Source organism: Buteo buteo, chromosome 2, assembly GCF_964188355.1.
Source record: "Buteo buteo chromosome 2, bButBut1.hap1.1, whole genome shotgun sequence".
NCBI lineage: Eukaryota > Metazoa > Chordata > Aves > Accipitriformes > Accipitridae > Buteo > Buteo buteo.
The window spans coordinates 6,095,663-6,120,326 of record NC_134172.1 but is presented as its reverse complement, the minus strand read 5'-3'; the positions used below and the strand labels follow the sequence as shown (position 1 = coordinate 6,120,326).

General features: G+C 43.5%; 1 protein-coding gene across 1 annotated transcript in view; it reads right to left on the bottom strand.

Annotated features, from left to right (window-relative positions):
* The window catches only part of OXSR1 (oxidative stress responsive kinase 1), a 93,984-nt gene that overhangs the window by 68,611 nt on the left and 709 nt on the right, over window positions 1-24,664 (bottom strand). The window contains exon 2 of the mRNA XM_075044606.1: window positions 5,926-6,038. Within this exon, the coding sequence (XP_074900707.1) occupies window positions 5,926-6,038 (113 nt within the window). The remainder of the gene's footprint in view (window positions 1-5,925; window positions 6,039-24,664) is intronic.

The window sequence follows — 24,664 nt, the reverse complement described above, 5'->3', positions numbered from 1 at the left end:
TGTGGCTACAGGAGATAGACTGCCAGAATTAAAAAGGCGTTAGATTAGCCCACCCAGAGCAACAGTGGAAAAGACACAATTCTGAAAGGGATATAAAGTTTTCATCCATAAATTAATCTTTGGTGATGGGAACAAACCACCCTTGTGGCAAGTCACTCAGCAGTTGCCCATTTCAATGGCTATTCTTCAGCATCATTCAGTGGTCAACCCCTCTTTCAAAGTCTGCAGTATTAGTGACAAGGTACTGAAGGAAGCAGATGTTTAAAACTGCTACGGTGTAGCAATGCATAGATGCCCATTTTTTATTGGTTTTAGCCACAAAGTGACCAGGCAAGTGACTGACTCATCTCAGATACAAGCGAAGCCAGCTTTATCCACTTAGCCAACTAACATATCACTGGCCCTTATTGTTGTTCAGATCAATACCCAGTGCTTACAGTTTGACAACCTTCAGATTTGTGATTAGTACACACAGTCAGTTGCAAACTCTGTAAAATTATTTACATGCACCATCTCATAACTCATCCACTCCAAGTGAAGAAAGACATTCTATGTTCAGGATTTCACCCACCTTTACCTTAATGTTCATACTGAACTTTACCCTCCAAAAACATCCCCACCTTCAACCAGCAAAGTAATTAAGACTTCTGTTGTTGCTGCTTTGAGAAACAGTACAACCAAGCCATACACAGCTTAGGTTTAAACCTTCTGTAAAGCTGCAATCCCATCATGCAAGAAAACACTTTACATGCCATATCAAATAACCATGCAGAAGCCACACATTATACATTGGACTCTCTGGCATTGACACTTCCGGACTTTTTCCCCTGGAGCAAGAGTGAAGGTCCTCAGGACTGGAAATGGATTTATAATGGCAGTTGCCATAAAATGACAGGCATGGATGAAATATCTGTACTACTTCTACAGCAGCCTGCTGCTTTGTTCCCAACAACCTTATAGTCTGCTTAATCCACTTGTAGGAACTACTCTGACAGATCAAAGCCAGTTCAATATCCTGTCCAAGTCTTCAAAAGAAGGTGTAAAACCCTATAACAAGCAGTTACACAATTATCTGCCCAGAGGGAAGACTTCTGACTAAGCTAGGGCAGTTAACAGTTGGCTTATGCCTTAAACCAGGGAAGTTCATAATCCTTTTTTTAAATCCTATCTAATTTAACCTTCTCAGCTATAGGTTGATTTATTTAATCTCATGCAATGTTTGATCTCCATATTATTGGCAGCAAGCTCCCCAGGTTAATGCCATGAAATTCAAAACAACATTTCTTTTTATTGCAGTTAAACTTGTTCCCTCGGCTTCCTTAACTGCTCTCTGACCATGTAGCCGTGGAAGAATAGTACCTTCACTTCACTCCTCATGTGTAGACCTGTCAGGTCCAGTCCTATCAGTCTCTGGACTAGGAAGAGTTTGGAGTATCTTCCTAGGAGCAGCAACACCACACCTCCCATGCTCCTTCCTGAACACATCTCCTGTTGAATCACTCTAGGAACTAAACAGGCAGCAGTTCCCCCCCAGCTGGGAAAGCCCAATGTGAAATACCCCACAGCTTATGTTCCCATCTCTGCAATTCAACATTCCTCCTAACTGCTAAGCTGACAACCCACATCATCTGCTACTCAAAGCATGGAGGGAAAAAAACCCCATCTGATGAAAGAAAGCTAACTCAGCTTTAATTGCATGAAAATGAAGCAGAGTTTGCTGGACAGAAGGGAGATTCAAAGCCTTTTAGACCAATAGCTCTTTAAAACAAGAAAACACTTGAAAAAAGCTTGAAGCATGGTTATTTTGACACAGATGTTACACCACTGTGTTTCAAGGATCAGCAACAGCAGCAACATAACCAGCATCCCACAAAGAAAAAGAGAGGTAAGAGCAAAACACAGCAGTGAATAGTGTCCAGCTGTGAAACACACCACATGAGCAGACTGTTTTCAATCACACACCAAATGCTGCATAAGTTTGTTAACTACTGTGTTGCAATACAAGAAGTGTAACTTCAGTAACAAATCAAACAGTCCAAGACCAATTGTACACAACACTGTATTTGACCACCTCTCCTTACACTCCACTCCCAGTCACACCAGTGAGTAAGAATCATTATAAGCTATGTTGTACTTCCCTTCCAGCTTCCCCACATGCAGTCTAGGAAAGATCTGGGAGCATTCAAAAAAATGTTCAGGGAAAAAATATAAAAATCAAGCACTGAAATAAATTTCTGACTAACATCACCGAATTTAGCAGCTGGGCTAGAAAGAGCCACGCCTCTGCACTGCATTACTCCTGCCTATGTTCTTTACAGCAATTAGCACTTCTGCTGAAGAGCTGAATGCCCTTGGACTTGGTTTGCTCATGAAGCAACAAAATCGGTCCTTCCTATGTTTCTGTACCCTGTAGCAGCAATAAATTAATCCATTGCATTAATCTAGAATGTCATGCAGTGTTTGCAAAGCATGCAGGTTATCCCTCACCACCCACACAGCTCAAGTGTGTGTTGAGATACAAGGATCAAGATCAATATACCACTTAATCACCCTAAGCATGGCACCTCCACAAGCTAGGAGGTGGTCCCAGATTCCCTGGCCTCTGGGCACCTGTGAGAGACTGAAAGAGTTAATGTCTCAAACATTGTGGTGGGGCAAGTTCTGCTTAAAGACAAACCCTGAACAGCAAGGAACCAAGGTGAAAAGCCCATCAGCTCAGACATCAGCAACAGGAGGGGGAGGGTGTGCTGGAGGGTGCGCAGCTCCCTGGTCTGATAAGCTGTTCTGATACGAAGATCAAACAATGGCAGTGTCTGCAGGGAAGAAGAAGTTACTTCACGAAGGACCCCCAAGCCCAAAGGCTCACAAACTGCTCATTAAGCTGACGAGTTCGGGTGCCCGCCCAAAGGAGGGGCAAGGATGATAAAAGGACACAAACTGAAGCCCCGGGCACGCAAGCCCACTGGGACTGGACGCCTTGGCTGACTAGACACCTCGGCTGACCAAACTAACGCTGGACCCAGGACCAGTGAAGTCTTTCTCTCTTCCTTTTTCTCTCTCTTTCTTCTTCTCTCTTTCCTTTTCCTTTTCCACAATCCCCACACCTCAGTCATTTCAAGATATAAACCGTTGAACAAGTCTGAGACTAAGAGTGGATCCGACCGCCCCTAGACCCTTCTCTGAGAAGGAGTCTGGAAATCAAGGGGGTCTGCTCTGAACCTCGTGACTCAACGGGAGGGATCTCCTTATTCCCTGAATTGATGTATATGGTTACATGGTTTACAAAAGTAGTCTTATGCCAATTCCTGTTGTGAGAAACCCTGCCACCTACTACCACACCTCCCCAGTTCAGTTTGCTTTTGTCATGAATAAAATCTTGTAACTGATCGTTTGGTGTCGTTTCACCTTAATTTAGCCTGAGGGAATTTCAAATTAAACACAACTTCCTGGTCTGTCCAGTCTGGGTCGTGACAGCACCTGCTCCTATAGAAGCTCAAAGGAAGCTCAAGGCCACTGAATCATTCAGCTAGCGGTAGAGCCACTTACTCCACGTTTCCAAACCCCACTCCAAACTAACCTTCCTCCTCTTCTTCATCCCAAGAAATACAAGCGCCAGCCATTAAGTGGCATGGACACTGAAAGAGTCATAGAAGAAACAAGTCATCCTTACTGATGGCAGAACTGTTTGCCGATCTCCCTACCCTCTCCCAAGCAACATCACACTGGTTTACCCTCTTTACTAGGCAGATTCTGGGAATAAACAAGTTTGCTTCAACAGAGAAGTCTATGGGTCTGAAGCACTGTATAAAAAAAATAAAAAAGAATTTAAGCACAATTTTCCCTTTTCTATCCCACTGCCTGATGACTGGGCAGTGCTGTAACACAAGAGCATTGTCTTGACCCCAGGCAGTACATCAAAGTTTACCATAAGCTGACTATTGTGCTCAGATACCTTCAGCGCAATAGAAGCATAATGGATCTAATAAAAGCCCAAGTTCATGCTTTTAACTGCATTGGGGAAGAGGAGAAAGCAAGGAGGGGGCATAACATACCCCAGCATGAACTCATCGTATTTCTCTTTGCACGTGCTTCTTAAAACCACTGTATCTGCAGGGACTTAGATTTATGTTTTCTGGAAGACAAAAAACCCTGATCCTGCAATAACAAGTAGTTGCTCAAAAAAGGTAATTAAACTGAATGGGGAAACTGCCATGAAGGGAGACCTCAAGCTTTTCAGCCTTGTAAATATTTACTTTGGGGAAGAAGCAAATATGGAGACAAGATATAAAGTAGGGAAGGTAAGAGCAGAGAGCAGGGAAATCTGCAGTTTCCATCCTTTCGGCTCTCTCACTGGGAAACAACGTCCAATAAACTGACAAATTCAGAACAAACCCAGGAAAAACACTTTTTCACCCAACACATCTACCTTGGCAACCACTGCCCCAGGAAGCTGCTACAGCTCAGAACCATCTTTTTCCCCCCTCTACCTTTCCATGATTTTAAGTTCAAGAATATCTAGTTCCATACACAAGCCTGCAGAAGGATCCACGCTAGATCTGGTCACAAAACTGGAAGCTTAAGAGAGCTGACAACAGCAATTCATTGCAGTCCTACCCATAACAAGAAAAATCATTGTCAGGAACGGGTCAGCCAGAGATTTAAAATACGCAATTAGAAGTACTTATCTAAAATTACATGCCAAGTCTCCGCAGCATATCTTTCTGAACCTAACCCTTTTAGCTGAAATTGGCAGTTACTCAGAGACTAACAATCTCAATTACTACGTCACAACAATACAGTTTGGAATACAACTGAGGCAGAGCAGTACGGACAAACCACATAAAAGACTTGAAAAGAATACCAAGGGTTGATATCAGGACAAAAAGACCAACTGTGAAGAGGGAAGAGATCTCAAACTCCTACACTAGCATGAGCCATAAGAGGATTTGAACGCAGGTCATTGTAAGAGTCCTACACACAACCCTTCACAGGCACACTAAAATGTGACAGCTTGGATAGAGCCTTTCCTCTTTACAAGAGCAGATTTGCAGATACCTATAATGAAAAAGTAGCATTGGTCACTAGATGGATACTGGAACTTCAAGTGACTTATTGAGGATCATACAAGCGTAGAGCTAGCCAGGACTCCTGAATTCTGTCTCTGTTCTACTTTTTAATTGCAATCACCAAAACAAGTGCCTGAGGTAACACTACAGAAGCTGTCAAGCTGCAAGTGGAAAGACAGATTGGTAGGATAAAAAAAAAAATCCTAGAGAGGTGCTTTAAAAGGAAAGGTGGTACAAGGCCTCATCTCACTGCCTTTCCTCAACCCCTGCCAGAAAGAGATTAGTAACAAGAGCTAATTCATTCAGTTTTTCTCTTTACAGGTGAAGGGAAAAAAAAATAATGTAAAGAACTGCAGGAAAGGTAAAGAAACCATTCCCTTGAATTTCAAAGATTCTGGAAGCATGTAGCTCTGGATCCCCCTCAAACTGCAGAGCTCTTGTGCAAGTGTGAAGCTCAGCTCTACCCACATTAACTCTGTTCAAAACAAAGGGATTATATAAAGTGCTTAGCTCTAAACAAATAGTCTGAAGTTCTCCAACAGTTGATCTTCTTAACATTTTAAGTACTGTGTCCCACAACCAGGACAACTGAAGTGCCTCTAGTGAAATCAGTCAAGTCTCCTCACACTCACCCCACCTCAAGAAATCACAGAAACGTAGAATGGTTTGGGTTGGAAGAGCCCTTAAAGATCATCTAGTCCCAACCTCCCCTGCCATGGGCAGGGACACCTTCCACTTGACCAGGTTGCTCAAAGCCCCATCCAACTGGGCCTTGAAAGAAAGGTTGTTTAAGGCACTTAGCAAACACAGAGATTATGCTAACTGAAATACAACTCCCCAGACAATTTTGATTGCATACCAGGAGTTCATCCATGCTCGTCTGACACTTCTCAAGATTGATCCGTTTAATTGCCACCTTCTCCTTCTTTGGAGTGCAGAAGGCTGCCTGCACCACTGCAGTTGCTCCACTCCCTGTGGGTGAAAAAGACAGACAGTTAGCATCATCTTACAGGACTTCAACAGAAAGGAAGGGAGGGCAGACAACAAAATTACAAGTGCCAGTTAGTAAAGACAGCAGAGCCAGGTGAACACCCAGTGAAGGCAACCCCAAACATACTCTCCACTCCAGGTCTGTGTAACTCAGCATGTCAGCTCAGCTGCAACACTGAAGTGGTGGGCTAACCAAACGAAAACAAGTGGATCTTTATGATCCCTTGCAGGGACCATTACAACTCTGCAGACAAAAAAACCCTCCAGATTCCAACTTACTTGTAACAGAGGAGTGATTCTTCTCGTATGCTTTTAAAAGAAAGGCCACTGAGGTCACACAGACTTTTAACCTGATGTGTTCACCCAAAGTAACGAAACAAGCCACACTCTTTGCTACCAACACTAATGAGATTTTTCAAATATTTTTATGTACTAATTGCTGTTCTCGTCTCTCCTCATTTTATGCAAAGACACGAGGTAGCCTTCATTCAAGCCTGTTCAGCTCCGGTTCTCACATAGTAGCACACTGCCTCAGTGTCTGGGTTGAAAACCACAGCCAGAGAACGTTTAAATTCCAGTAGGGCAAAAATATCACATTTTAATGTACAGTTGTTCAAACTGCTAGAAGTAGGGATAAGAGTTCTGGATTTAAAGTGCTCAGAAATATCATATCCTTTGATATCAAAAGCGGTTTGCAACAGTGAGACTTAAAATCTAGTTGATGTTAAGCCTGTATTTGTTGGCCTCCAGAAATAGTCGCAACATTCACATCTCATCAATAGGACACCTTGTTGCTCCACCTTCTACCTTCATCTTGGTTCCCCGCACTTACACACTTCACTAGAAAGGAATAAATTCAAATTAATAAAAAAAGGGGCAGGATAGGTGGAAAATAGCTCAAGCACTTCCTATTGCAAATAGCTAAAAAAACGCTATTAAAAATAAGCCACAGCTATTTTGTTCATTATCTCAGGCATAACTCTTGAGCCTGTTTGGGCCGATGAGGGAGATGAGAACAGCTATTCTGCATTTTGGAGTAACACTCCTATTTTACCAGATTCTTCTATTCTTAACACTATAAAAACTACTTGAGATTCTGTAATAGAGGTCAAGCACATTTTTGCAAACTATTTTTTTCTAGTACATTCAGATAAACTGGGGGCAAAAGCCTTCAATTTCATCTTCAAACAAAGGCTACTGAAGCTCCCTACAACCACCATCAATAGTGTTCTTGCAGCAAGTTGCACCAAGTAACAGTCGGACTCGAATAAAGTGCCAGGTCGGGGAAAGAGCTTGAAATCCAGCCCTGAAAGATACAGGAAAAACCTCCATCCAGAGTCACATTGAAGTAAATTACAAAGCCCTGAACTGTGGGACTCTGCTCCTCTAACCTTCAACCAGCACCTGCTACAGTGGAGCTACAGGAATTTCACTTCACTTTATATGGTATTGCAAGTGTACCCCTGACAATAGCATCAGCTTGCCAGTTGATTCCCTGCACTTAAAGAGTTTACATTTTAATGGCAGAAGTCAGCTACGTGCACAGCACAAAACAGCAAGGTTGCGAAAGCTGTACTATTCATGAAGTAAATGGTTTTTTAAGAATGTCAAGAGTGAGGCCATTTATTACTTGCACGTATATTAATTTTCAGAGACTATTCATAGCACAGGGCAAAACAAAGCTACCAAGAGAAGCTTGGGTGGAAGAAAAAGATAGCAATAGGGGCAAGAATATTTACAAGGGACTTTGAAAACAAAGTTTGAGTGCCATAAGCACAGTCTCAAGCAAAGGATGAGATGATGGAATAGTCTAGGCAGGCATTTAACAAAAAGCACTCAGAAAAAGCAAGAGGAGGAGGTTTTGACAGACAAGCTCAGCTAGACTGCCAGAAGCAGGGCTGGAATACACAACATTAAGCACGGGACAAACATCCCAAAAACAAGCCTCCACATACACTCCCTGTGATCACTTTGCCCAGCAGGTAGCAGGTGCAGGACTCCAACACAAAAGCAGCAGCCCCAGCACAGAGATATTCCCACCCACTGGGAATCCTGGGTTGTGCTGACCTGCTCCCTCTCCACCCAGTACCTGCTTCTCTCAATTTTTCTGCTGCTTCTTTGGGGGGAAAAAAAAAAAAGTGAAAACACACAAAGCGACTCAAGATAAAGGCAGCAGAGCATACAGAAGTGGTGACAAAAGGCAGAAGTGAGTTTGCATTTCCTAGCACTGCTGGTCTCCCCCTACAGCAACAGCCTTTTGGAAGTCAGAACAAAAAAAAAACAAATAAAACAACAAAAACAAACAAACAAAAAAAACCCCAAACAAACAAAAAAACACTTGTGCCTGTATCATTCCTTTGGAAAGAGTTAGAACCTGGAAGAAATGTTGCTGCTGACACATTCAAAGCACCGCTATTATGATTTCCTTCTTCAGATGTCTTGGTGCACAGTAATGGAAGGAGACTGAAAAAACAAGCCAGATGCTGTAAGAATATATGCCTGTGCACCTCAGAGGACTGTTTTGTCCTTTTCATTCTTCAGTTAGTTTTGTGGTGCATATTTTCATCTCCAAAGCTACCTGCATGATCTTTATCAACATAAGAGCATCTGTGCTCAAAGACTGGATATCTCAGACATTCAGTAGTCTCAGCATGTATCTGGTTCCCCCCACAACATGACACACCAGGATTTCTGTGCCAGTTAAACCCAGCTGGTGTAAGCATGACTGTCAGAGATGGTTCTTACAGTCCAGACATGATACGATACCACTACTGTAGACCAAATGTTTCAGAAGATGACAGTGAAGTCCGGAGTTTTATAGAAGTGACTACACAAAGAATGGCTTTATGGGTTTTTTTTGTTCTAAGATGTTACTGCCAGAAACAATAGATGCAGACTAATTAAAAGCAGGACGATGCATGCTACAGCTCCTTCCCAGTTCTCAAGCCTGCCCGATCGATGCTTGCTAGGACTTCAGGGCAAAAACTGCTTCTCACTAAGTGTTTGGACAATGCCCCAGCCTACAGGGACCTGATCTGTTATCAGTGTACAGCATTATTTGAACAGTAATGAAATCCCAAGCTAAATCCTTCTGGGCGCATGGCAGAGAATCATCTGAACTCGAGACTCCTCCCGTTTAATTCCCTGCTGCTCCTACTTTTCTGGCAGCTCTCTTCAGTTCGATCACCACCTGCTCTCCCCACTCCCCCCTCTCCCACTAATTCGTCATTTCTTTCAGCTCCTCTGTAGCACTTAATTATAGAGAAACAATGAAATCTCAAAAGCGTATCAAGCAAGGATTAAGCCAAGCTGCAGCACGATGTGCCACAAGCAAGCTGCTCTTTGGTAGCAGCAGCAGTGTGCCGTGCTTCTGGACCAAACAAAGACGGGTTTCCATGCTTCTTTGAAGAGTACAGAAAACATAGCAACACGGCCACTTCAGGCTATGCAGCCATACAATTGGTTTATGGAATTCCAAGGTGGCAAGAGAAGGAAAAGGATAGAAGCTGCAGCAAGGATGCTGAACGCATTGCTAAGTGAAAACAAGCATAGATAGAGGTGACGACACCAATGGAGAGAAAAAGAAAAAGCCTAGCAAGGAACTTTTTTAAAGTTTAGGAGTGGGTAAAAAATACATGGGGAAAGGTGGGGAGAGAAATGATTTCCCTAGCTGCTATGAAGCACGTTCAATGAGCAGAAAAACACAAGGGTAGCTTGTGCTATGGTAGCACAACTTAAACCAACTCTCCCAGCAGACACAGATCTGCTGCAATCAGAACCAACTGCAGTCCCACACACTGCTCAGCTGCAACACTGTGGGCAGCACCTGGTTAATGTTCCTGTGCTCAGTTCATGCTTGCTCCCCACCTCAAGACACTTTGATCAAGGTCAGTGCTTCGGCTCTTCCCTCCAACTCCCTCAAGATCAGCTTTCGGAGAAAATTCACTCCCTAGTTAATCTCTTCCAGCATAACAGCTTAGCAAAACAATGAAAACTGGGCACAGCCAAATGCTTGCTGCTTTATTCCTGAAAAGCAGGAGATCATTTTGTTGAGGGCTGGGGGGGAGGAAAGAGACCCCCAAGTGGGTATTAGGATCTAATACCCCCTGCTTTCCCTCTGTAGGCTCTCAGATACAGTTCCAACCCTTAGGATAGCAGCTGCAAAATTCCTGCATAAGAGGGTCACGACCTGCTTTAGGAAACACTGCCTAAGGAGGAAAACATACCCTTTCTAACCCTTGCTTCTTTCATGTTTCTATGATTAAATGGTTCTTTCTGAAATAAAACCAACCTCTGAAAGGATGAAAACAACCCAAACCAAAAACTCCCCAAGCACTTAGTTACTGAAGCCTGATTTTCCACGTTAACTCCTCTGGTCCCCTGGATCCATGCTCCCTGTACATTCAGCACCCAGAGCTTCAGCCTGAACTTCTCAAGTTCAGATGAACTCTCCACAGAAGTCCACCACCAGCCTTCAAGGGAGACTGGATGCCACCTCTTCTGCAGTCACTTGCCGTCACATAACTTATATGAAGCTTCCTTTAAACAAAAAAAAACCCAAAACAAACAAAGAAACAAAAACTTCTGAGATATTTGTTAAAGTTAATGGAAACCAATGATTTCAAGGCTACTTGGAGGAGCGGAAACACAGAGGACTGAGCTGAAGACACAGCACATTCATACACACTTTGTTTCCAAAGATAACTGAATCTTTGCAGCCACATAAGGACATTGCAGCTTTCCCAGTAAGACTGGGATGAATTGCACTGATGCCTCCTCCCAGGCAAATGCAATTGAAGCCAGAGGTCCTTTTGGCAGAGATAATTGCTTAAGCAATGGGAACAGTCATGCCAAATGGTCACAAGACAAACATCACATCCTGGATCTAGAACAGTATTCCCCCACTACATGCAATGGCAATTTAAAGTAGTGACATAGAAACAGTGCTCACAAAACAGTGTTGCCCAAGCTTTAAATCCATCCCACTACTGGAAACTGAGTTTCAGGTACCCTGGGAGATGTGAAAATTTCCCCTCAAGGTAACTCAGTTGCTCACAAAGCTGTTTCAATCAACAGAGGACATCTTCCACAACAGTCTCAGAGCATCAGCCTTTATCTTAATGTGGTAACAAATGCCCCGTTAGAGAAAATACGCTCTTCCAGGGTCAAGTGAATGCTACAAGCAATTTAGGTCAGAAGGAACCTCTGGAGGCCTCTAGTCCACTCTCCTGCTGAAAGGAGGGCCAAATCCTAAGTTAGATCAGGTTCCTCAGCATAAAATTCAGTCTAATTTTGAATATCTTTAACAATAGATATTTCTACAATCTTTTTGGCTGGTCCTGTGTTTGACCACACACATGGTAAAGCTTTTTTCCACTGCACTATCTAATCAGATTTCCCAACATCACTCACAACTATGGCCTTTCACCGTGCACCTCTGTAGAGTCCAGCTTCATCTCTTCTGTAACTTCCCACTAGATAGCTGAGGACAGCAACAACATCCCCCCTTTAGCTCACTCTTCTAAGGCTGAAGAAACCCAGCTCTCCCAGCCTGCCCTCATAAGTCATATTCTCAAAAGTCTCCTTTAGCATTAGGCCATGCTCAGCTGAACACCTCTGCACAACCCTGCCCTCTCCTTTCACCATTCTCCAGCACACACACAAGCTCTCTATTTTTAAGCAAGATCTGGAATCCATCCTCCACTATCTGGAGTGCAGTGCCAGAAAGCCGCTCGTGATGCAGGCTCTGTTTATAATTGTGCCCCCGGGTTTTCCTCTTATGAACAATGCACACAAAACACTTCCCTGCAAGGCTGCTCTGGACCAAGCAATGGCTTTCAGGCTCCAGGTATCCAGTTTCAGGTAAAAAAAGCTAAAAATTCAGAACCATGCCCTGTGGGCTCTGGCATGATCTCTCAAAGGGTTTGTCTTACACCCTGCTGGCTACACCAACCAAAGAAATCACCCTGTTGTGATCAGCTGCAGAAGCAGCAAGAGAAGGAGACATGTTTGCTTCACTCCACATCTTTTTATGGGATTAAACGTCTATAACAACGAGCAGAAGATGCAGTTGTGGAATCACACACATGCTAAGGTCTCTTGGTCAAGGATGTGACATTCACGGTCCTCACTCCAGATCACACAAACAGGAGACCCAAAGCCCAGGAGACCTTTAATGCTTTAAAACACAGACTCAGTATTCACGCCTGCCACTGCAGGCACAGGGACAGTAACCTCCATCTCTGGATGCTTCAACTCTTTGACAGCCTCATGCCAAAGAGCTGCGGGAGCCCTGCTCTGTGGTTACTTGTTCCAAGGACAATACAGCAATAAAACAAGAAGCTACAAAACTAGGAATAGAATTTCTTAAGCGCTCTTACAGAGCACAGGGCAGATACAGATCTAATTAAACCAGACATTAAACACCAGATTGCAAATTCAGACTGATTTTGCATTGTTTGGTCCATTTGCTATGAAGGCAAAGTTATGCCTCTATTTTCTCCACCTCATTTGAGGTTTCTGGTGAGAAGGGAGCCCTCTCGCAAAGAATGAGCCTCTTCTAAAAACAAGCTAGCAAAAAAGCCTACTCTTAAATTTGTAGCCAGCTCAGTACAGGATGGAAATACCTGTTTCCCCAAGCAGGACTTGGTAAGAAGAGTCCACTGGATGTCAAAAGTCTTCTGGTGCAAGCCCCAGGATTCAGGAAGAATAAAGTAATGCAATGTTGATGGTCCTTGAATACAGTCATAGTTCTTCAAGCCATCTCCCCACTACTTGTCAATTTCCTACTACAATGGAAGATGCAATCCACACCAACAGTTACAAATACCAGCAATAAAACCAAAGGGAATTTGTAATGGGACTCAGACATATTATTCCTAGTACTGCCACAGAGGGGATGAAAAAAATCTGCTAACCCATAGCGAGGGGAAGGCTTTCACACGAAAGTGTCATCTACTCAGCCCAGTACTGCAGGAAGAGCATTGCAAATATTAACGATGCTAGAAGTGAAGTTACAGCCCTGAATCAGCAGAAGACCACTCTGGTGCTTCTAGCACTCCTCAGAGCAAACCCAAACAGCAAGCCGACTCTGAATGCTGCTGTTAGAAAGACTGCACGCAACAGTGAAACCAGTAAGGAAGAATTCACTCGGTTTTGTTCTGTGCCTGCTTGGAAAGCCTGTGGGAAACTAAAGCAGCAGCAGAACAATCCATGGCCAAGATGACAAAAAAGCTACAAAATCACAAGAGTGAGCAGAGCTCCCCGTGCCCCAGTAACATGGGGAGTACAGACATGCACCTACCCCCAGGAAGCTCCAAGAGCTGCACCAACACAGCCACGCTCACTCCCAGACACCTTTCCACCACTCATTCCTGATACGGAGTTATTCCACTATAGCCACAGCTCAAGTAGTTTGCAATTCTGTGCAAGTTGTGAGGCCATTTATTTCAAATGGTACGCACACACAAGGGATTTATGTTGTTAAGACTCAATTCCATGTTTTCCCCAAAGCCTTAGAATCTTTGCTCAATCATTTCATGTTAGTACCTGCAGTGTCCAACACACAACTAATATTCCAGCATTAATCCAGCATGTTCAAAGAATTTCAGAAAATAAGAAGCAGATTTCTGAAACTCAACTATTGAATTAGAAATACAGCCAAAATATTTGAACTGCACGTAAAACTCGCTGACAGTGAATTATTCACCATCTTGATGAGAGCTCTTGCTGTTGACAACACCACTGAAAACCATGCAGCAGTTCAGAGGCCAGAGGTTTCTGTCCATGTAAGACAATGTCTTTCTCAGGACTCCTAATGCTTTGTGTACAGCAGAAAGCAATGGTAAGCCAGTAAAGATCACACAGTGCTACCAGCACTTGTTTAGACATGCCTTCCCTCCAGTGCTCCATCAATACTGAAACACTCAATGCTGCAGACTTACTGCCCAGGTCTTTAATTCAGTTCTCAAACTCAAAAAAGAGGAACACAAACCCATATCCTCTCACTTGTAAGAAGTCCAATATCATTTTCAGAGCCATCAGCAACTGATAGGCAATAGCCATGGCTGGGTAGATCTCCCCATGGCCCCATCAAACTCTACATTATAAATAAATTACTCTTATTTCTAAGCCATAGAGAGATCTAGCTACTGTAAACTGCACGACTCAATGCCAAGATTTCTGAGGAAAGGAAGGGGAACCTTATGGAAATTTTCACCCCACCCTATGCCGCATTGTTCTCTCAAAACTCTTTCGATATCTCTTCGGCTCTGAACACAGAAAAACATCATCTGTTTTCCCATGTTCGACAAACATTCAGGTTGGGAATCCTTACAGACTAAGCACCAAAGTGACAGGTTTTGAGAGAAAACGGTCAGCCTGTCAATATAACACAGGCCAGGACTGCAAGTAGGTGAGGAATAGGATTGGCCACGCAAAGCACATCAGCAAGATATCTGATGAAACTGTCACCGGGTCACTTTGCTGTTTCATTTCGCCAATGAACTGCTTCACCTACAGCCACCGGTTTATGGCGTGTGCAGCTGAGCCAGGCTTTCAGCTACCTCCCTACCACCAAGCAGCGCTGAATACAGCAAGAGCTGCAGCTGCCCAGCCATCAGATTCTATGCTAGAACAAGAGATGCAAGAAAAAAAAAAAAAGACGAGAAAAAGCCACTGGTCACAGATGGTATTAGTGAAGAGAAGGATTAACAGGGACAAGTACCAGCCCATCCAATATTCTCCCCAACTTTTCCACTGCAAACACCAAAGCATGGAAGAGAGGGTGCTAGACGGTGCTGCTGCTGACTGTACACCTAGCCTCCTGCAGCCCCTAGGATATCCCAAATTAGTTCAAACTAGCATACACCCCCATCATACCTTTAAGCAGGTATGATTTAACCTGAAGCCCACCTCAAGAAAAGGACAGACACACTATTGACACACTGGCAGTCTGCAGGGAAGTGATCAGAACCTCACCAGAAAATACAAACACCCTCCAGTTGCACAAGGTGCCCTGGTGATTTGGGGAACACCTTTGAGACCATTTTCCCCACGGCAGTAACTACAGTAAGCTCCAAGGGCCAGTTACACAAGTCCTGCGTGACCTGCCACATTTACTTAAGATGCTATTAGCATGCCTAAATTAGATTTTCAGTTTGAAACCAATTATATTTATTTGATTTCGTGCCAACATCTCTGGCTAATTTAAAGGGCACTGCAGCTATGCAGTGTTAATTCTACACGATGGAAAGCAGGCCTCAAACATCTCATTTCCAAACACAGCAATATTACTGGAGAAGGTTTGTCCTTCCCTTTTAATCACTGTCAGTTGTCTTTATGGTATATGCAGCAATGTAAATATCATGCTGGCTGTCATCAGGTATTACCAAGGTTCAAAACACAGCCCTGGTACAGTAGCCAAGCCAGCATTCTCCTTTCTTCCCTCCCAACCTTTATCTCTGAACTCTGTCTCAAATGTAATTGTCAACTGTAGAGGATATTTTATTTGGCCGGGATTCCACTAAACAGAACAATCTGTCTGCATACAGTGCAGATGTTTGATAGTACAGAGGTTATTTTAGGTAAATAAGCTTTTAAGCATCTGATATGTCCTCTCTTCAAGGCTATTATCCTTTCTTTTCAGGGAATAGCTTGATCTAATAAGTCTTTTCTGCATCTATTAGTGTGTTCAGCACACAAGATTAGCCCACTGGTTAAAAATTACATTCTTTAACCAGATGAGTAATGAGAACCATCCTGAGCCTTAGGAACTAGACAAATAACTATGCTCAGGCTGCTAGTCCATCAGCCACTCAGCTGTTCAAATAAGAGATTTACATTGGTGAGTTGTTCAACAGGAAAAGAGTTCATGTTCAAGACACTTCTTCCAGTGAAGTACAGTCTGCTGGAAGTCAATACCAAGGTATTTCTTAGCTGTTAATACCAAGTTATTTATTAGACAGCACTTGGCATCCTCAATGACAATTTTTACTTTAGTGAAGGGATGGATCTTAACAGCCTTAGCTTTCAACTTGCTTGGTGCCCTACCTCACAAGGTAAGGGACAGAAAGAGGTTCACAAAGAAGAGGCCTAGGAGGTGAAGTCCTTACCAGCAAGGACATATAACACTCAATTTCCACTTGCAGGTCTTAGGGAATCACAAATCAGAGACGTTTGTAGTCAACATGTTTAAGGTTAGGACACAGCACAAATGCCAAGCTGCAGCTCTCCCATGCCTTCGCTGGGAAGCGTCCTTGCAGATACGCTGCTTGCTTTACATTCAGGCTGTAAGAAAAACACCAAGCTATAGACACATGCTATAAAAGAGAAGGCATTGTTACTTCCTACTGTCATAGGGAATCCATTAAGCAGCTGTTTCATACAGCAATGACAGGGTCACACAGAGGTTTGAGTGTTTAACAGAACATGTGCCTGTAATTCCCCCATGCACCATTTCAAACACAAGCATTCATTAATTTGGTATAGGGATTATACAATTTGGCATCAGCTATAGCAGGGAACTGGACTCCACGGCCCTGGGAATCCTTTCTGGCTTCGCATCTCAGCAAGTTAAGTGACAGTAGCTTTCCATTTTTGTTCTGAAAATTGACATAACAAAATCTACCCCTGGGGATTTTGCAGGAAAGGTGTTTACCCCATGACAAGAAGCACTGTTTTTAATTTATGAGTTTTTAAGCCATCAAGATAACCTAATATTGTGCTGCCTGCCTGAAGCTAGAGATGGCCTGAAATGCCTGACTGCTATTTCAGCTGCCCCACTTACCTTAACAGGTATCAGTTCTGAGCACGGCCACCTAATTTTCTTAAGAAAAAATATTCTGTAAATGCTTCCATCCCACAGCCATTAGCTTGCTCTCTCACTTTCCAAATGCCATCATTTTCCACTACACTCTGCACTGTTTTCAAAGCTTTCTTTTCAGAAGAGCTGGAACAAACCCTGGAACCCAAGAAAATGGACTTACAATCTCCTGAAGACCAAAAATGAGCAAGACCCTAACTTAGGCCAAATCAAAAATGAAAATGCACAAGCTGTCCAACAGTAATTATGGAGCTTTCATCAAATGTTTAGGAAAACTTCAGTTTTACAAAACATATGTTGAATTGCCACAATATACAATAATGACACACCCTGACCACAAGCATGTCAATACAGTTCCATGTTCACAACTAGTTTTTTAGAACATTTTCCTACTTGACAACACTCTCCCCTCTAAAGAGCTGCAAAATTTGTCAATTAACTCTGCTCTAAGACGAAAGGCAACCTAAATTCTTCCACCCAATAAGCTAGCAGAGGATACCACAGGACAAGCCACATGCTCAGTCAGATGTCACCAGAGTGAGGTGGGGTACTCAAGGTCAAAATTTCACTCCGCAGTTTTAAGTTAATTAACAATTCTGTGGATGGATGAAAAAGAAACAGAGCATCCTCCCACACAGCTTTATTAATAGCAAGGTGCTAGCAGTAAAGAGAGTAAAGTTTATGCTTAAATTACCATCCATGATTATAAAGCAGTAAAATTTTGGCAAAACCCAAGGAGAATTTACTACAGTAAGAGACAATCACTGAAGTATTTCAACTCACACTATTCTTCTTTAACAGCTGCTCATACCTTTTCTCTCCAGGATGAATTTACATAGGCTTATTTCCTGTCTGAAGGAAATATCCATTTGGGAGAATGCTATAAAGTCAGTTTAGCATGAAACAGTGAAATGAAACAAAACAAGAAATTTTTCTCTCCCCCGCCCCCAACTCAGTAGCTCTCAAGACAAAATGGGTAGAGCAGAAAATTGAAATCTGGCTAGAAATTAAAACTTCATTCAGAAGAGCTTTTCCATATTCCCTCAAAAATGCATTTTAATTCAACTGAGTTATAAGAGTTTGAAAGTGTTGATTCACAAGCATGTAGTACAAGCTGCATAAAACTTTAATGGATGGGAGGTAGAAGGAAGATTCGGCTAATTTGGTGATTTGGTGAGAAAGTGAATCAGTGCTCTGAATTTACTCTGTACTTCTTTCACGGATGGCATCTATGAAGCCTTTAAGACTTGAAGACAGCTGTCCCCTGCAGAATTCTCAGCGTGCAGAACCAAAGAGGTCTAAGAAATCCTTGCAAGGCATGTTACAACTCTAGTTTGGTGGAGGTTGCTACATAACCAATTTTTTTTTTTTCCAGGGTGGAATTTCTCTTAAGTGCAAGAAAAAAATCTGTGTTAAGCAAAAATTTTATATGCAGTGATGCACATCAGGAAAAAACAATCTTTAAGAACCTTGAGGAGTGGTGAAAGAAAGGACTTGAAAAAAAAAAGTTGCTGGATGTTGTAGCTATTGAGTAGGGATGAAAAGAAATACTGGATTTTTCCTTTTTGCACTTGGATCACCACAAATCCCTACCTGCTTGTACTATGTGATGGGACCACATAATATGGTTAAAAACAAGGAATATGCCAGCTGTGATGATTAATACGAGAACCCATGAGCAGTCTTTCAAAGCAAACTATGCACCCAGGTAACCTAAGGGACCAAATTAAGGTTGACAGAATCCCACACTAAGGTCAGTCTCTTTGTTTGTATTCATGCACAAGAGGAACATGAGAAATACTGAAGCTGTATCATGGACCTAGTCAGGTACCTGTATCCCTGTTGTCATTTAGCTGTATTTACACCATTTGTTACAGTGATCTTGTCTTACTCAAGTCAGACAAGTTTGATTTTGTTCTTAGATGGCTCCCTTCATTAGCATATGCATTATTTTGCACATCAGAGGTACCACATCTCTCCTCTCATACACCAGGAGAGATGACCTTCTGGTCAAGAGCCGGGACTGCCTGTCAGGCAGGGACCTAACCCTGCCTCCAAGTTTCCCATATGACTGCCAGAAAGATAGACAGAGTTTAATGTTTTTTATAAATGTCAAGGCTAACTCCCTTAGGTGAAGTCACAGGAAACTGGAACAACTTTGAGAGCCAAGTTCTTCATATCTGCATCTCTGTTGTTTGATTTTAAAGGGAGTACAGGGTAATAGGCTAAACTCATCTGTAAAGTCCCAGGATCCTGATATTTCAAAGATTTTGCAATGCCAAATTCCACTACTCCAACAGCTATTCTTCCACACCCACAAAGCTCTCAAGTCTGTCTCTCCCTATTAAGAAAGTTTAATAACACCGAGTTTACAAGCACTCCATTAGCATGTCCACAGCTAAATTTACTGCTACAGAGATTTACGATGGATATCATGCATTTTAGGGGAAATCTTCCAAGAAAGTTTGACCAAAAAGCCATTTTTCACAATTCGCTAACACAATTAGCAATAAGAACCAGTGTTACTGCCCATCATTTTAAATAGTTCCAACTTTTAGTAAAAGATTACATCTCCAGACATGGACTTGGTGGGCAAGCTGCTAACACTCAGAAATAAAATAGATGCTGCCAAGTTTAAATAGACAAATGTTCTGGGGAGGAGCTGATTCTCTCCAAGATTTCATCAGTTGCAGAAGGAAGAAGCCTCCCAAACGTGCATTTGTCAGCCAGCATATGCACCCCTCAGGTGTGCTCAGGAGCACAGCACATCCAAGTTTCCCAGCACTAGCCAAGATATTTGCATTAAATTGAAACTATTTAAATAGTATTCTTGAGAAATGAAAGTGTTAAACATTAATCAGTCCGAGAACCTAGCAGTACTGGAAGCAACTGCCACATAGAAACCAAACATGGGAAAGTGTGAACTACTTCCACATGAAACACCCCATATGTTTTTTTTTTAATACCCCAGAATAGCTGAAAGCAGTGGGAACCCTCTCTGCCCTCCCCTCAAATCAGCAGGAAAAGCAGCCACACCACTTTGATAACAACAATGTATTCTTCCCAGCCAGCCTCTTTCACCACCACTTGGCTTTGTGTGTCCTAAGTCTGCTTCCTTGTGTGCATTTCATCCTCCTTCCTACCAGAGAGCAAACAACAGAAACACTAAACAAAGACACACACACAACTAAACACCTTTTGCTTTCACTTCCCAAGAGGTGAAGATCAACTTAATTTAGCCCTATCCTAGTAGAGCAATGGTATCAAAGGTCTTGCAGAAATGAGATGTGCCAAGTATTCAAAGGAAAGCCAGCCTGGATGCAGGAGTAACCTGGCTATTCAGTCTTACTAAGGAATACACAAGATATATTTGTGTATGTTCAAGCAGCTGAGAAACTGCAGTACTGAACAATACTCACTTCAGTGCTCAAGCAGACCAAGTACTATGAATGACTGCTGACATATTTTTTTTTAACAGATCTACATTTGCCCAAAGTTCATTTTATATAAGCTTTAATGTAATATAAAACAATGAAAAGGCTTTTCTACCAACTTCAAGTGGAAAAAGTCTACAAATGAGCACAAAAAGCAACTCTTCAAATGAATTAACCAGCCTGAATACTGGGAATACGCTGTAGGAATCAATTTTGTTTAGCTAGGCTGGGGGAGAGGAGTGGGAATCCGTGAGGAAATGCTAAAACAAAACATATGGCACGAAGACTGAAGTCTAAACGCTCAATTTAGTTCTCAAGCAGTTATATTTTATAGAGTGTAACATTTTTCTTGAATGGGTTTTAAATAGTTAGGCGTATGAAACTGGCTGCAGCTAGCACATAAGACTCAGAGGTAAAAATCAACACCACGCTTCAAAAAAGAAACCTAAATAGTAATCATTGGACAAGAGCCTCCCATTCCAGCCTGGTTTTTACATCCAAAGATTTCAGTCGCACCTGGTGAGTACTTACAGGCTGCTCTTTTCCAATGGCCATGCTTTTTCAGTATATGCAATTACTACCAAACAGAAGATGGGTGACCACAAATGTTTCGATAAAGTTTGGGGAAGCAGAAATCTTAATTCTAAGAGGCTCCCCTATGCCTGCAAAAGAAAGTTTCTGCCACACAGGCATGCATACACTTACATGCTGAGCTTGGAAAGAACGTGGCTAGGAATCTAAATATTCAACAGCAAGAGATCAGTGTGTTCACAGGCAAAGCCCAACTCAAAAGCTACACAAACCGCAGTCATTAAAAACCCTAATCATTCAGTAAATGGTGACTTCAATTTTCAACTTAAGCTTGATTTCTGAGGGGAGAAGAAACTCCCACCACATCTGTTCGCACAGCCTGCACCGTCCTCATTGCTACGAAGGAATCTGTCAGGGGAGAAAGGGCACAGGAACAGAGCAAGGGAGCACTCCCACCGCTAATTTATCTTCTGTTTCTGGCACAGACTGTTCACAGCAAAGACGATGCTCCTAAATCAAACAGCCACAGCCACCACGGCTCTCATCTTTCCAAAAAAGTAGCAAAATGAGAATGACCCAGTTCCAATCATCTTCACTACCGCTACCAGCATTTCCAACAGGAATTGTAAGATCCAAGGGAACCTGCATGTGCAAGTATCTGATCAGCACAAGCAGTATGAGGTCGAATTTTTTTTCAGGCTTCAAAAAGACAACTGCCATGATTTATATGCAATCCACGCTTAGAAGACCACCTTCACAACCACCAGCACAGATTACACTTTTCTTTTTAGATGAAAATTTAGATGTTTCCAGAGGCAGTATTCACCTGCAAAGACAATCGCTACTCTGGGGGTACATTTCACAGAAATGCTTTATAAATTGCTTCTTCTACCCCACCTACATTTTATCCTTTTTTGAAACGAAAGTCAGGTTCTGATCCTGAGCAAGGTTCCTTGACTCAGTGGAACGGAAGTTATCTCACCTAAGGAGGCTACTCAGCAGTTACTAACACTAACCAAGCATAATAAATGCAGGCATTAATCCATACCTTTATAATGGCATGAGTCATTCCCAGTGCTGAGTAATCCTTTTTTTAGTATTAGCCAGAATCAGGAGGGCAGTTTTACAGGAGTTCCCTTTGCAGGTAGAAAACTTGCTCTTCCAATTCCTGCACCAGAACGGTATGGAGCCATCCACATCAAATGAAAGCCACATATGGCTACTTCCAGGCAAAACCAGCACAAATTCATGAATTGGACTACACATCAATTTCCTTTATTCTGATCTGGAAAAATAGCTGAGCTGGTAATCTACTGAATGTTGGACTCTAAATGTAAAGAGCAATATTTTTCATCAGGAAACAAGTTAAATCCTTTAAAAGCACCGGTGCAAGGTTCAACTCTTTCCACACCAGGACGTCTCTTTGTTCCCTGCTGAAAGACTTTTACAGCTCTACAGAAGTAAAGAGAGGTCAAAAAACAAAAAAACAAACAAACAAAAAACGCAAACAAACAAAAAAAACACAAAACAAATAAAAAAAACCCCAACCCTTGAGGTTTACAGGAGACATGAATCAGGAGGCACTGCAGTCCAGCTCAGTTAACACAGTGACATTTTGTCCCACAAATCATATACGTGCTAGGAAACTTGAGTCACATCTCCATCCAGGACACTAGCAGACACACCAATGTTTGAAATGAGTAAGGGGAGGGCGGGGGATGGGACAGTTAAAAAGAGAAACCATATGTTTGCAATATACACATTTCAGTGTACACTCCATCACACACCAGAATGCCAACACAATCATTCAGTGAGCAGGCAACGTCCAGAAACACGGTTTACAGAGGGACAGGGAAACTATAAGGAAGAAATTAAATACTTATTTCCTGATTTCTCTCCAAGCTCTGTCAGTTAGCGCGAAACAATGACACATCTCTGTGCTGCTCGTAATACTTTGAGGCTGTAGGATGTGCGTCTCCAGTAGCAAGTTCTCCTAAGAGCATTAAGTGCATTTACATTCCCTTTTGTTCCCATCCCACCCTGTTCCCCAGCTACAAAGAGGCAGATTGTCCTGTTCACTCCTGTCGTTGGATGCTCAAGCTCAAATCCTTGCTTTGTGCTACCAGAGCACCCCTTTACAGGCTCCCAAAGGAAAAAAGCATTTCTTACACACATGGATCCAGTTTCCTTCCCCCGGGAAACGGGTGGCATGTTCTCCCCCTTCCTCCCTGCACCTTTATCTCCTGCTCCTCAAAGAGGCTGAACATCATCCTCCCCAGGGCGCATTTTGCAAAGGAGGTTTAAAGGGTTGATCTGTACAATTACACCTTCCCCATCTTTACAGGGAGTTTGTCTCCTGCCTAAAGCACGGCTGCTCCCACTGAGCAAAGGGAGAGGACAAAGCCTGATCCCACAGAGCAACAGGGATTTCCAGAAGGATTTCCCCCCCCCTCCACAGCTTTAGTTCCTTCCTACTTTTAAACAATGCCAAGAATTTAATCTCTTAAAACAGCATTTTCACAAACTCTCCCACCCTCCTTAACAGAAAACAAGTCTCCCCATGAGGCAGAGATGGAAGGCCTGGGAATGATAGCGCTATGTCATTTATAAACTTCAAATAAAAGCACTCCACAAAGATTACTCTAAAAATTAACCTCCTTCCTAAAAGCCTTTGGCCAGGAGCCTGCCCTGCCGTCTCCTGCTTTATTTCATGCCTCCGGAGAGCGAGACAGCAGGCACTGACCTTAGAGTCACCTGTGGCACCACCTCAGATGTGTCACATACTCGCCCTAGAGCAATATATCCCTAAAACACACACCCCAACAAAATGGTTGAGACAGCCAATAAATCAGCACAGCGGGAGGTCTTTGGTAACCGTGCAGTTTAAAGTCAAGAGAGAGTGGCAGAGCGGGGGAATCATTTAATGGAAAGAGCAAGGGCTGGGGCCTCGAGCTGTGAGGACAATGAATGAAAATTCACAGCAGCAGCAAAAACCCAGGATAAAAGGCTTGTTCAGCGGCACTAAAAAAAACCCCCGTCCCCTGCACGGACCAAAGCAATGTGGGGCTCCAAAACTGCTAAGAGAGGAGTCATTCCCCCCCCGAATGAATGGGGGTACCCTAGAAGGACAGATCCCACCTACGCTGTGGAGTTTGCTCCTGCAGACCGCCTCACGCCCAGCGCATCCAGATCCGCACGCTGACGGGTGGACAGAAGAGCCCCCACAGCGTGGACGGACCCTGTCCCGCTCCGTGCCTGCTCACCCTGCCACGAGGATACGCACACCCCCCGTGCAGAAGAGGGAAGCAGAGGCTGGAGATGAGACCCCCTCCCACAATTACCCCATGTCTCTGCTGCGGGTGAGGCAGACCCACGCCCCCCCTCTGTGGGTCCCGCACACGCGTGAGGAGGGGGAGCAGCCCCCCCACCCCTGCACCCCACGGAGAGGCTGCAGAAGTGGAGCCCCAGGCCGGCCCCCACCCAGCTCCTCCCTGAACACGGACACCCCACGGCGGGGGGACCCGGACCCACAGACACCCCCTTGGAGGTGAAGGGGGGGGGGTGGTAGGGTGGGGCAGACCCCACCCCCCATCTCCGTTGTGAGAGGGGGCAGACCCCCTCCCCCTCAAGTGAAGGGGTCTCCCAGACCCACACACCCTTCGGGGTGGAGGGGCAGACCCCCTTCACACCCTCCCCACACACTCATCGCTGGGGGGTGGGGGCACACACTCTCCCTGACGGCGGAGGGTGTGACAGGACCCCCCCTTCCCTCAACCGAGGGGTGACAGGACACCCCCCCCTTTCCCTCAGCCGAGGGGTGA